The 14,184-nt window shown below is 37.6% G+C and overlaps 1 protein-coding gene across 1 annotated transcript in view; it reads right to left on the minus strand.

Moving 5' to 3' along the window:
- Nucleotides 1-13,707, minus strand: part of c19h5orf15 (chromosome 19 C5orf15 homolog) — a 32,255-nt gene extending 18,548 nt beyond the window's left edge. The window contains exon 1 of the mRNA XM_053478071.1: nt 13,566-13,707. Coding sequence (XP_053334046.1) covers nt 13,566-13,671 — 106 coding nt within the window. The 5' untranslated portion in view covers nt 13,672-13,707. The remainder of the gene's footprint in view (nt 1-13,565) is intronic.
- Between the last annotated feature and the right edge of the window lie 477 nt (nt 13,708-14,184).

Genomic DNA, 14,184 nt, shown 5'->3' on the forward strand with positions numbered 1-14,184 from the left:
TAGGTTATGTCTTATGGTGTTGACTCTTTTAGTGTTCATATAAATATTTACACATTAAGTTTACTGAAAGTAAAAACAGTCAGAGGACATTTCTTTTTTTGCTAAGTATATATGTGTGTGTATGTTCTATGTATATATAATATTATTTTGATATTTAGAAACAATATAAAGTGAAACCTCGGAATGCGAGTAACCCGGTTTGCAAGGGTTCCACAAGATGAGCAAATTTTTTTTTATACATTTTGTGTGTGTGCATGTGTGTGTGCGCGCATTTATGAGGAGGGGCACATGCTCGCATAGGGAGGGAGGGTTGGTGTGTGCGTGTTCTACACTGCTGTTGTCAATAAAGGCATAAGTTACAGAACTGCCGGCTCTGCATTACTAAACTTTTGTTTTAGTTTAACTTTATACTTGAATGTATTCATTATTTTTCTATTCATATATTTGGGTTGTGGAACGAATCATCTGAGTTTCCATTATTTGTGTTTTGATATACAAGCATGCTTCCGGAACAAAATCCAAGGTTCCTAATGGAAAAGTTTAAATTAGCCTAAAAAGAATATGTAAGCTACGCATAACAATAAACAATAGCACATTAAGAAAGACTTTACTCATTATCTGCATCACTGAATCTTTTAGGAAGCAACCACTTTAAAATGTAGTCTATATCACTTGGTTTTAAATATCTATATGCCCATAAACAAAGTGTTTACAACTTGTCAATGGACTGAAAAGTAATGTTGCCAGACTAGTGCTACAAAAAAAGTAGTGGAGTTTGGTGTTCCACAGGGTTCGGTTTTTGGCCCACTGCTTTTTTCCCCTTTACATGCTTCCTTTGGGCAACATAATTCATAAACATGGTATTAGTTTTCATTGTTATGCTGATCACACACAATTATTAGTTTCAGCAAAACCAGACGAGAAAAAACTGTTTACTAAAGTTGAGCAATGTGTGCAGGACATAAGAGATTGGATGTTAATTAATTTCCTTCTGCTTAAGCCTGATGGGACAGAAGTTCTAGTCAAAGGAACAAAAGCAGCTAGAAGTAAGCTTTCTGATCACACTGATTTTAAATGGGCTTTTTGTTCCATCAAATGCAACAGTAAAAGACCTTGGTGTGATTATAGATTTTAGCCTTTCATTTGAAGCACATGTAGATAATATTACCAGGATAGCATTCTTTCACCTCAGAAATATTGCCAAAATAAGAAATATATTGTCACCAAACGATGCAGAAAATCTAGTACATGCTTTTATCACCTCTAGGTTGGATTACTGTAACGCCCTACTGTCTGGTTGTTCAACTAGGTGCATAAACAAGCTTCAGTTAGTCCAGAACGCAGCAGCGAGAGTCTTCACTCGAACCAGAATATACAACCACATCACCCCTATCTTATCCACATTGCATTGGCTTCATGTGAAATTTCGCATAGATTTTAAAATACTACTATTGACGTATAGAGCATTAAATGGTCATGCGCCACACTATCTGCTAGTGTCTTACAATCCGCCACGCCTACTTCGATCAAAGGATGCAGGCTGCTTGTCAGTACCACATATTATTAAAACTACAGCAGGGGGCAGAGCTTTTTCTTACAAAGTCCCAAAGTTATGGTATAGCCTTTCAAATAGTGTTCAGGACTCAAACACAGTCTCAGTGTTTAAAGGGGTCATACGGTCCTACATGCACTTTTTCAAGCTGTTTGGACGGAAATGTGTGTTAGGAGAGTGTGTACACAACCACTCTACGATGATAAAGAGCCGCCCAGTGATTTTCTTTTTATTTATTAAAATAACATGCCCCTTCTGAAATCAGGCCAATCTCAAATGCCTGGCAATGTGACACCACACCGCATGAGGCCGCTCCTACTATAGTTAATTGACACTGGTGTTTTAGCAAAGACCCGCCCCGAGTGAGAAGAAAATTTTTCGTCGCTGGAGCAAAATGCCGCCTAAGCGAGTGTGGTGTACAGTTGTTGGGTGTTATACCAAACACAGCAGTCGTCATTTACTACCGACATCTGAGTCGCTGAGGACGCAGTGGCTGAATTTTGTTTTTGAAGCTAACGTCCCCGCCGATCTACCTAATGTTTGCCCTAATCATTTTTCACCAGACTGCTTTATAAATGCGGGTCAATATAAAACAGGCTTGCTAGGAAGCTGCTCCTAAAAAATGGATCTGTACTAACGTTTCGTGTTCCTGCTTCATCTTCACCAGGCTGGGTGAGTGTAATTTCTTTTTCTATGAATCTTTGCAGATCGCCTTTTCTAATAATCTAATAATGAATATTTTTTTTAATAATGAATGCAGAGTGTAAGTTCACTTACACTCTCATAGGACATGGTTATGTAGGTCTTCTCTATGTACATCCGTCTCTATATAATCTCTAATCGCCCGTTTATAATAAACAATGCATTAAGGTGATTGTCTAGTTGCAAACTGTGTACGTAGTCGGAAAACTATATTATGCTACCTTTGTAACGTTAGATGGTTTATAACGATGTCTGTCAAAGATTAAGAAGTCATGTAAACACATCAGTAAACACATCGCATTCGTATCTCTCTCAGTAAGCTTCTCCGCTTTTGTTGTTGTTGCTCGCGGCAGCGTAACAGCCCGTTAATTCATGACAAACGGGTCGATGCATGTCCATTCCTTTAATTTCTGCGTTGTCAGGCGATATTACAAACTTCCGTGCAGGTTCCGTACTTAAATCAAACCAAAAACTACTTAAGAAAACTGGCTCAGGCTCTATATTCCAGCGTTTTCCAGTTTGGACTGCATTACCCACAAAGCATTGCCCGCACTGCGTTGTGGGCAATGCTTTGTGGGTAATGCAGTTCAAAGCATTGCCTGCACCGGACTACACTCCCGTGGCTATACTTCACGTGTGTTGTGAAGACACGCCCCACAGAACTCAGCAGAGATCTTAAGCATTTAAAGGAGCATGTACTGAAACAGGTTGCTGAGAACAGAGCTAGTTTTTACCAGGTAAAAGTAGTGTTTTTTACACAACCATTGAGAATTTTTAATTTAAGTATATTACAAACTTTTCATTAGGACCCTAAAGAATCATATTAACATTTAAAAATGGGGCTGGATGACCCCTTTAAGTCTAGGGTAAAAACCTATTTATTTAGCCAAGCATTTTTGTAAATTGATTTGCCTTAGGTAAAGGAGCAGATCGGGGGGACTCATGGACGTAGAGTATTACGGTGAACTGGTATGTATAGATGCTGTCTTCCCTACTCTCATTGATCACTCAGGTTTGTTGACAATCAGGTGATTGGTTGCTTTACATCTTAGGGAGCCCTCATGTCTGTGTTCCTTCTGGCTCTCCCTTTTAGTTATGCTGTCATAGTTAGTCCTGCCGGAGTCCCTGTTTGCACTCTGCACTAAATATACAGGGCTGATAGTGGAAAAAATTCCTGAGCCTGAACTTTTTTTTCTTGCCCCCGAGGTGAGTAGGGATGGGAATACTATGTATGCAACGCACTTTTAACACATAACTTGTTGGCCCCTGGGCCCAAATATATAAGCCTATGTATAACCCTGATTATCATTATTGTAAAGTGGCTCTTTTTAGATATTCAAAAAAAACACAGCCTTTTCTTCTCAATATGTTCAGTGCCTAGATTGACATTATTAGCCTGTCTTAGTATAATCACTGGAAGTAAATGTTACAGCCATACAAGCTCTGAACATCTTTCTACAAAGCTAAAACAAATCCTTCCTGTCCTCTAAGTGCTGAAGCAAAGTAACCGCAATGCAACTCTTGTTTTTTTTGTTGTTGCTTTTTTGTAGCTAAGAGGCTCTAATTATTTATTTATTTATTTATATTAATTTTCTCTGCTAAAAAGCGCATACCCATCAGAAAACATCATGGAATGAATTGTGCGTGTTGTGCTCCTTTCTGCCAATAAGCGTTTTTTAAAAAGACCTGTGCCCCCTCTTCAGGACTGAATAAGCACATACAGATCTGACCTTTAAAAACGCACGTTTTCGGAAAAGGGATCCCACGACTTGCTGCGACTTCGCGCAGCAAGCTGTGAAAATGCCCTCCATTACCTGTAGGGGGCAGTCGTGTTTCATTCTAAAGTATTGTGTGTCTACTGAGGCCGAAAATGTGTTATGTCTCTTGGGCGTCCATTGACAGCAAGCGACAGAGCTCATAAACGTGTCAAGCTCAAACTGATATGTATTTATTCTTCATTTTCATTCAGAATTATTATTATTAGTAGTAGTTCTCCGAATTTATTATTATTATTATTATTATTATTGTAACGCAGTGGTAGGTGATTCGCCTGCCATGCGGAAGACCCGTGTTCGATTCCCAGCCACTGCTCAAAATGCCGGTGTTATGCTTAAGTACTAAATGCATGTTTGCAATTGAGAATTTTTTTTTTCTTAAGCTATGAAACACATTAGCACTCACCTCACAGTTGCTATAATTTAATGATTATCATAAGCAAAAAGTGTAAAACAAAGGATTCACATTTATTACATTTTCACCCAGAGCGGGATTCGAACCAGGGTCTGGACGATTTTATACTATTATTTAAGCAACGCCACACCACGTGGAAAGCCGCAAAAATACTTCAATTTCATTGGCTGTCACTGAGTGTCAGCTATTCACGACTGGCCCCCGGGGAACGCAGAATCCCCGGGCTTTGACTGCGCTTTCTCCATTCGTTATTGCCAGGAGCGGACTGGGACCAAAAAGTGGCCCTGGACTTCCTGGCCCACAGCAGCCCACACCATAATACATTGGCTCATTAATGTGGAGATAAATTTTTAACACCAGTTACTAGTATAAAAATATAATCCAGAAATCAATGCTATTTAAACATATTATTTAAAGTATCACTGAACATATATTGGGTCATATTAGTAAAACAAAGAAAAGAAGATCAAGACAAACAACATATACATCTATAAAGACAATATTTTAAAAGGAATGGCAATAAAACTGAACAGGTAAGCTGAAATAAAATCAGTAGCAGTAGTAGCTCACGCTAGTAAACTAGTTACTTATTTTAATTATTATGGTAGTCAATATTGATACGAAATAATGCTGAGAAAAATCATTTTAAATTAATATTGACTACCATAATAATTACTAGCACGAGTTAATGCTGATACTAATTTTATTTAGTTTGATTGCCATTCTTTTTACTTGGCTCTGGTACAATATATCAGGGGAGACGTGTTGGTCATCATCTCCAGGCACTGGTTCATCATCACTGATAAGTGGTATGTCTTACAATGCATCAAGATGCACACCACAACACAATACAGCACTAATATCATCTCTTTTACATCCAACAGTGGGCATTCATGGACAGTATGGACACATTCATGCACAATTTTTGCACTATATACTTATACTTTCATTATGTTTCATTATTATTATCACTGCACAAATCACTTTTATAATAAGACACTTTAAGAAGTCAGTCACTTTATGCATATTTGCACACCTCAGCCATTTTTTACATTACTTATGGACAAATTTCTATTTTCTTCTTTCATATTTCCATATTATATATATTTTGTTCTTATTTGTACAGTATATTTTTATTCTTATTTCATTTTAGGTAGCACAGTATATTTTTACTTTTACTAGTTAATTTCATTTTTCTGCAATATTTCTTTTACTGCAATATGTCTTTATTTTTACTTGTACAGTATATTTTACCAGTTAACTTTATTTTCTACCGTATTACCCTTTATTTATATTTATTCTTATGTTTAAGTTTTTATTTTAAGGTCACTGGTAGTCGAAAAAGCATTCCACTGCATATCGTACTGTGTATGACTGTGTACGTGACAAATAAAATTTGAATATGAAGATGATATCCCTGAAATGCAAAATGTTCATAATAACTCACAAAAAAAGGCCAATCAGTCTTTTCCTCATAAAATGTTTAGGTGAAATTCCACCCATACAAGGGTGACAAATATGCAAAGAAATATTTCAGTGTAGTTCAATATCAGTGTAGTTAGTATGATTTTGAAAGTGCTTTAACTCCACCTGGCACAGTTTAATCCCAGTGGAACAATCTGACTACATGTGCAGTGCCATAAAAAAAAAAAAAAGAATTTGCCCCTTCCTTTTTTTATGCCACTGCACGTGTAGTCAGATTGTTCCACTGGGATTAAACTGTGCCAGGTGGAGTTAAAGCACTTTCAAAATCATACTAACTACACTGATATGAATAACTTTGAATGAATAGCTTTTTAACACCCTTGTGACTCAATAAGAGACAATGCAAAGAATATTTTCTAACAGCATGTAAATAATACATTTTGGCAGTATTGTCTTGCCCCTTTTGAAATACCTAAATAAATTAAAAAAAATCACAATACTGACAAAATGTCTCATTTTGCTGTCAAACTGTTTTTAAGCCTCCTGGGTCTCTGTGAGACTAGTGCTACTGGACACTGAAAATATTGTAGTTTTATATGTTGTTTGACTTATTATTCTTTCCTTTGTTTTACAAATATGACCCAATATCACTGAAACTTTGTTTTACGTTTTTGTATTATATTTTGTTATTGTTATATTTTTTTAGTAAGTAGTTTTCAAAATTAATCTCCACTTTAATGAGCCAGTGTATTATGATGTGGGATGTGGTGCGTTGCTGGATCCAGCCTTACTGTCCCTGACCTGTTATAGGCAGAATCTGTTCATTTGAAGCATTTCACAGCATTTACCTCTAAAGCTTTTTCTTATTTTCGCATAACCTTTTCTTCTTCCTCCTTTTTATTCATGGAAATTATTATTAATTTGCTCAGAAAATTCGCTGCATCAAGAAAGGATCAATATCTAAAAATTTAAAGATGCCCACGTGTGTGAACAAAGAATACAAAAGTGTAAAATCTTTAATAAAGTTAGCCTAATACAATATTGTTTCCAATGCTGAAGCAAACATGATTTAGTTTTAGTCTATTCTTTGAATACAACGCGACATCGCGCTCCGAGGTGAAGCGCACCCACAGTTACTGTAATCCCCCATCTCACCTTTACGACAGGTGTGAAGTCATCAAACCGGTTTGATGACTTTGAAAAGCTGGGGGAATTCGCAGAATTGGGGGTTTTAAAACAAATTAACAAGACCGAGCAGGCGTCTCTGCCTAAAATGTATTTCGCCAGCAAAACATAAACATAAAAATAAACACATAGATATAAAATGTTTAATGGTAACAATTAAATTAGACTTCATAGTTGGATTTGATACTTTGAGTGTAATTCATAAATTTAGCATAGTAAAAGTACCCTAGCAGTTAATATATACCTATATCAAATAAAATTTCATATTATTCACACACACATTGATTTATACACATCGCGCAGGGGGGTTAGAAGTGGCGATGACGGGGACAGGGGCGCCGGGAGGGAGTCTCGCCCAGGGAGCAATTCAGTGTAAAACCGCCACTGCCTATCCTCCACCACATCACGTACTTCCCTGACCTCGGACTAAACTCCGCACCTTGCTTTTATAATGTGGAGCAAGCCCGAGATCATGTTAACGTTAATTATCGCCAGCCGAAACGAATAAGGGGCTCCGTCCCTTTGCCACCTATTCAGGGAGCCTACGGAGTGAGCGAGTAGCGATAGTAGATTTGGGCACACGCCTATCACAGGTGCACGCCGTGACAGATCATCATAATTTTCTTTAATAGTAAATAATGACCCCCGTTGCGTTGTACCACAGCTGGCAAAACCCTTATGAAATACAAGTTAAACAAATTTACAAAACTATATGCATGCGGTTAAGCGCTGATTCTACATACAGTAGGAAAGTAAAGAGAAGCAGTGGCAAACTGGCCATCTGGAGCACCGGGAGTTTTCCCGGTGGGCCGCTCGCCAATGTGGGCCAGCCCAGTCAGTACGCAAATATATGTACATTAAATTTTTTAATGTATATAAAAAAAATGACTGAAACCATAATACAATGCATCTCCTTTCTACGAATATGGATGCGCAAGTGCGCCGCCGACAAACAGCGCTTGTTTATGTTACCGCGGATCCCAGTGGAACAATCTGACTACATGTGCAGTGCCATGAAAAAGTATTTGCCCTTTCCTAATTTTTTCCTTTGCATATCTGTGGAATTAATAGTTTGTGAAAACAATGCAATTAATGCTTTCATAAGGAAAATATTATTTTCTTCCATTCCAAGGATTAAAAAAACGGTAACAATGTCAACTTTAGAATCTAGAATCCAGAAGATAAAATTTACACAAATTTAAAAAGAGGCCTTAATCACTGAAAGTCTTCAGAAGAGCCTCAGATTTAAGAGGTTTTTAAAGTGTGGAGAGGTACATTACAGTTCCTCTGAATGTATAGGTGAGAACAGCTGATTCACACTTGGGGAGAGTGAATAATTTGCATTTAAATGTTGTCTGGCATTGTAAAGCACACACACACACACACACTAAAGAACAACAACCCAGGATTAATAGGAATAGGAGGCACTAAAGAGGAGGATTTTAATTTAGACTATAAAAAAAATTAACCTGCATCTATTTTTAGGCGTGCCAGCTGCCACTTTTTAGTTAGAAGTTTTCAGTACAAATCTTATAATGCCCACATGACATCAAACATTCCCCTTGTTAATATTTTAACTATTACCATCCGTGCCTAATTCCGCGGCCCCGCTGCTTCGCATATCTGAAGGGGAGGCCGCCTAACTAGTGAGCGAGGAGCGATATTGATTTGGGCGCATGCCGTGACAGGCTGAAAAATCTATTGTCCTCAAAAATGTAACAGATGAGGACTCAGATTAATGTGCAAAACTATATAAGACTACATAGCCTTTATAAAACTTTTATTTAAGCGAACTCACAATAACGAAAAAAAAGGTTGTGATTTTGTAAATGTTTGAAAGCAAATAAGGTGCGCTGTTCTGTATTGTTTTTGGTGAACTTGAGCGCGTCAGAAAATGAACGCAAAAGTTTTTTTAAATGGTCAGAGTCAGTCTGCTTGCTGTTTTCCCGACGCGTTCATAATCATTAGTCTACTTCTGCCAGTGCGCTCTGGAAAACTTTATGCATGCGACTGAGCGCTGATTAAAACTATGGAGTAAATTAATGAGGAGAATCACGATGCCGAATCGAAGTCCTGAGCCCAAACCTCATTTAAATTAAATTAACAAATATTATAAGTAAAAAACAATAGCCCACGTTTAGAAACCGTTTATAAATTCTTTCCGACATGAGTTGGCCCGGTGTTATGCGCAGAGCGCCGGGAGATTTCCTGAAGCTCCGAAATCACTGGGGCATTTTTTCTAAATAGATGCTATCTTTAATAACTGATAGAGGTTTTGAGCTGTATACACACGCATTTTTGAGGGGTTTAAAACAAATTAATAACTCCAAGCAGACCTACATGAAAGGTGAGAAGTGAGTAACTGAGCGCGCTGTCGCGTTGTATATACTGTACAACACGCGTTTATCAACCTTTTGATAAAAACGCTGCCTTTTGTAAAGTGAAAGTGCTTTACAAAAGACGAACAGCTTTATTTCAGTCATGAATTCACAATTACATTACATTCCAGCTATTATTTCCAGCCGTGGTTAAATAATGTATGAAATAATTATTAAATGCTGGACACAAACAGCAAATATGATGATTATTATAAAAAGCCAGAAGAACTTCGTGTTCATAAAATAATATTTACTTTCTATAATAATAATAATAATAATAATATATATATATAGGTTATTCATGTATGATGTCGACACTTTTTTACGTTTTAAATAAGATATGTTGGCATATTCACGAATCAGGACATTCGCAGTTAACACTATCAGATAGCCTACTATCAGGAAATTAAATTAATTTCAACACCATTTAAACCAAGGCATTGCCATGTCTTTCACTGTTTTGTCCCTGTTAAGACATTACAAAAACTATATAAGAAAAATATATATATTTTAAAGCACGAATTTGGGCATCTCATTTCATCATTGTGAAAATAATATGAAGCACATATACACACATTCATAATGACAGATCTGTTGTAAAACAAAATAAAATTCATGTTTGCTTCAGCATTGAAAACAATATTGTTTTAGGCTAAGTAATTATACACAGTTCTTCGTTGTACAGTACTTGGTCCGGCTTTTAGATAAAGTCCTTCCATGCGCCATCTGGCGGATATTCAGTGAAGCACAACACATTTATTTAAATTCCCGAATGTTGCTTACGGCAAGTGATGGCCACATCTGTATACGGGTAGCAAATCATGGGAAAAGCCGCATCTTCGATGGCTTCGGGAGGCCTGCGATATTAAAAATTCATACAGCAATAGCATGCTTCTGGTTGCCGGAGCTTTTGACACCAGTTTCCAAAGGGCTTTCCGTCACTACATTTACATTTACATTTAGGCATTTGGCAGACGCTCTTATCCAGAGCGACTTACATTATTATCTCATTATACATCTGAGCAGTTGAGGGTTAAGGGCCTTGCTCAAGGGCCCAACAGTGGCAACTTGGTGGTTGTGGGGTTTGAACCTGGGATCTTCCGAACCGTAGTCCAATGCCTTAACCACTGAGCTACCCCTGGCCCCACTACCCACATCCTCAATCCAAGCCTAGCGCCAATTATTCTTTATGCCTTTATCGATATCATGTCTTCCCCTGGCTTCATAAACATAGCCATGACTTACCAGTATGAGACACACAATTGTACAGTATGGGTGCCAAAAACACCTTCGAGCATGGAGCATTGCCTTAACCTGTATCAATTTATTTGACAAAGACACAAGGCCCGCCCCTTCCCTACTTCTGATTGGCTCATCAGCTAGCATGTGTATTGTTTGAGTCGTTGACTGTCGAAGCTGCTCTCTCACCTGCGCATCTCAGATCTAGAGAAATGACTGATCAATATCCGCTAACATGATTTTTTTTTTCCACAGCGGTGCCGGAACGCTATCACCCCTGAATATACATTTACCTTATACATTGTTCGACTGTGACCATACCTAACTGCCATCTCTCCATCTCTTCTGCTCTCTCTCTCCCTCTCTCCTTTTTCCTCTACCTATCTCTCTGTCGAGCTATACATGTCGCTCCTGAGGTGCCAGTGATCCAGACCTCCTCTGCCCTTTAGAACTGTCTAACTCGTCCTGGAGTCCTGCTTCTGGTTGGAGATCTTGTCGCATGGATGCCCCGTGTGGTCTGCCTGAGAAGCATGTGGTGACTGGGGATGGATCCACTTTTCCACGAAGACAGTCCTGTCCTCGAGTGATGCAGACAGCTGTTCTGAGGACCTGTGACTTCTGTCGCTCAACAGTTTGGGACTGGAATTTCCTACAGTCAAACTGGACACATCTCCTGTTATACTGAACTTTCAGTCTCACATGGTTTTATGCAGATCAATACCTGCTATGCATTTTCACCCAAATGAGGATGGATTCCCTGTCTGGTTCCTCTCCAGGTTTCTTCCTATTACCATCTCAGGGAGTTTTTCCTTGCCACTGTCGCCATCGTCATTGGCTTGCTCATCAGGAACAGTCTTATCATTTTGATTCATACACATTCACAGTTCATACAGACTTAAATAATTATTTTAATTGTGTAAAGCTGTTTTGCGACAATGTCAGTCGTTAAAAACGCTATACAAATAAAATTTAATTGTATAGCCTTTAGCTACTTATCTATATTTAGCTTTTATCTCCTCTTTCTAGAATCTTTAGTTGAGACTTCCACTGAGACGCACATGCTAAGAGGGCTGGAACTCCCAAACACAGACACCCAACAATTCTCAACAATACATTTTATTAGGTTTTTCTGACGGGTTTAGATTTTTGAGGATAAAGTCTCATATTCCACCATGTGCCGGCAAAAGTGGGACTGAAAGTAAACACTCCAACACAGTGACACACTCCAAGGATGCCCACCATAATTAAATATGTTGTCGCAACTGTGCAGGCCTATACATATATAAACTAGAGGCATAACTAATAGTGTATAATTTTCTTGGAGGATCTTGTTTAATGTCAGTGTATCCAACGTAAATTCAACAGACGGCATAATAAAGGATTATTAAATACAATAACTATTTTAACTTACTTAAGCCAACAGACACTGCTTTGAAAAAGTATATCAACTTCCTGTTAATTTTAGACATGCTTTAACTAAGCAGGAACTTGTTTTGGAATAGACTAAAGGTTTCACGTGTTACAGTGAAATACAATATAGCACAATCGTACACTCATAAGTGCGTATTAAAAAATGTACAGCACCATCTGTGCATCTGTTCTGTCAAATGGTCCCGTGGGCTAATTGCAACGAAACAAAGCCTACAGTATATTACATCAAGCTCTGTGAAATACAATGAAAACCCCATTAAAATTCGTTAAGGAGTTTTTATGTGATGCGTGCACAAACAGACAGACAAAAAATCCAAAAGCCATCCTGATGTGTTCTATTATTCTTCTTGCATCCCCCTAATTATTTTTTCACAAATATCTTTAACGTACAGACACATCAACTTTACAGTTTTATTATTATATGTACAGAAGATCAGGAGAGACTACAGGTTTTGTTTGTGTTTTTTTTAACAAGCTTCTCCTAATCATGCTGCTTTTCACATGGCAATAGCAAACCTGCACTTTCTCCATCATGCTGACAGCATGTCAGCTGACTGAATCTTGGATAAATAACCCTCTGAAATTTTCAAACCCATGTAGTACAAGTCAGTCACATAATATTCCAAAATAAATAAATATTAATATAAATAACTAATCATCAAACTCATTGACTAAAAGTAAAGGGTAAGGATTTTTTTTGGAAACCTAAAAAAAAAACAACTTAATTACTATCTCAAATATGAGAGCCAATGACCATTTTAACAATATTTTCTCACAGAAGACATTAGTCTGTTTCCAAGTGTCTTTTATATTAAGGAAATCATGACGTTGATCACACATAAAAAAATGACCTACCCTTATAGACAATCTTCACAGCTGCCACTTGTCTATTCAACTGTGACTTTGACTTCTTGTTACATACCTAAAACTTAGTGATATTGTATTATTACTGCACCCTAATGGTTTCGTTTTCAAACGTTTCGTTTTTCAAATGTACGTTTTAAAAGACACGTCAGATCACAAGAAACTGGTAGAGAAAGTTAATATGACGCTCATAATCACACAAACATCAAAGAGTAGGCATGTCTGACTGGCACATTGTTTATCTCACAAAGTTAAGCATTCGCTAATACTCTTGATTTAGCCACGATGTGAGAAGTACAAATCTGGTTTACTTATTTGCTAGTTTGTCATTGCTAACTGTTTTTCGTTACGGTCGCACATTAAGCAAAATAACAAATATAAATGTGCATTTAATTATAAATGGATTTTGGCTAGACTTTAAAAACAGCTGACTTGATAATATTACATGATTAAGTATACTGTACACAATCAGGCTAGCACCTCCAGGTTCCTTTACACCTCCAGGGCTGCCACATAGACAAGTCCGACTTTTATAAAGTTGCACACTACAAATTATTTCATTTAAAAGCTTAATAAAAATATAATGAAGAAAAACTCACGCCTGGGTAATGAGGAGCATGTCATAAATGTAAGTTGTAAAACGACCAAAAGAGCTGCTAAAAAGGTATTTGAGTGCTTCTGCTCCAGCTTTGTCAACGTCGCCATTTTGAGTCGTGTGTTTTGAGATAAGTGGGCGTGGCCAACGACCGAGTACGTGCAGAACAGGCAGTGACGTAATTATACTTGGCTTTTGACGACGGAGGTCCCATGGCAGCAGCCGACATGATGTAATTTTGCAGAGGTATACGTGATATTGTGAAAAGGAAAGCCTTATTTCTATTTTGCAAAAGAAGTGATGCTGACATTATATTGGTTCAGGAGACACATTCGAGTGATTAGGACACTAAAATTTGAAGGAATCAATAGGGTAATTCGATATATTATTGTCATGGGAGCATGGGCGGACTGGGACCAAAAAGTGGCCCTGGACTTTCTGGCCCACAGTGGCCCTCATCATAATACATTGGCTCGATAATGTAGAGATTAGGATTTTTTTAAACATCAGTTACAAGTATAAAAATATAACACAATACAGAAATCAATGCTTTTTAAACATATTTAAAGTATCACTGAACATATATTGGGTCATATTAGTAAAGCAAAGAAACAAATGAAAGA

This window comes from Clarias gariepinus, chromosome 19 (genome assembly GCF_024256425.1).
Source record: "Clarias gariepinus isolate MV-2021 ecotype Netherlands chromosome 19, CGAR_prim_01v2, whole genome shotgun sequence".
NCBI classification, from domain to species: Eukaryota; Metazoa; Chordata; class Actinopteri; order Siluriformes; family Clariidae; genus Clarias; species Clarias gariepinus.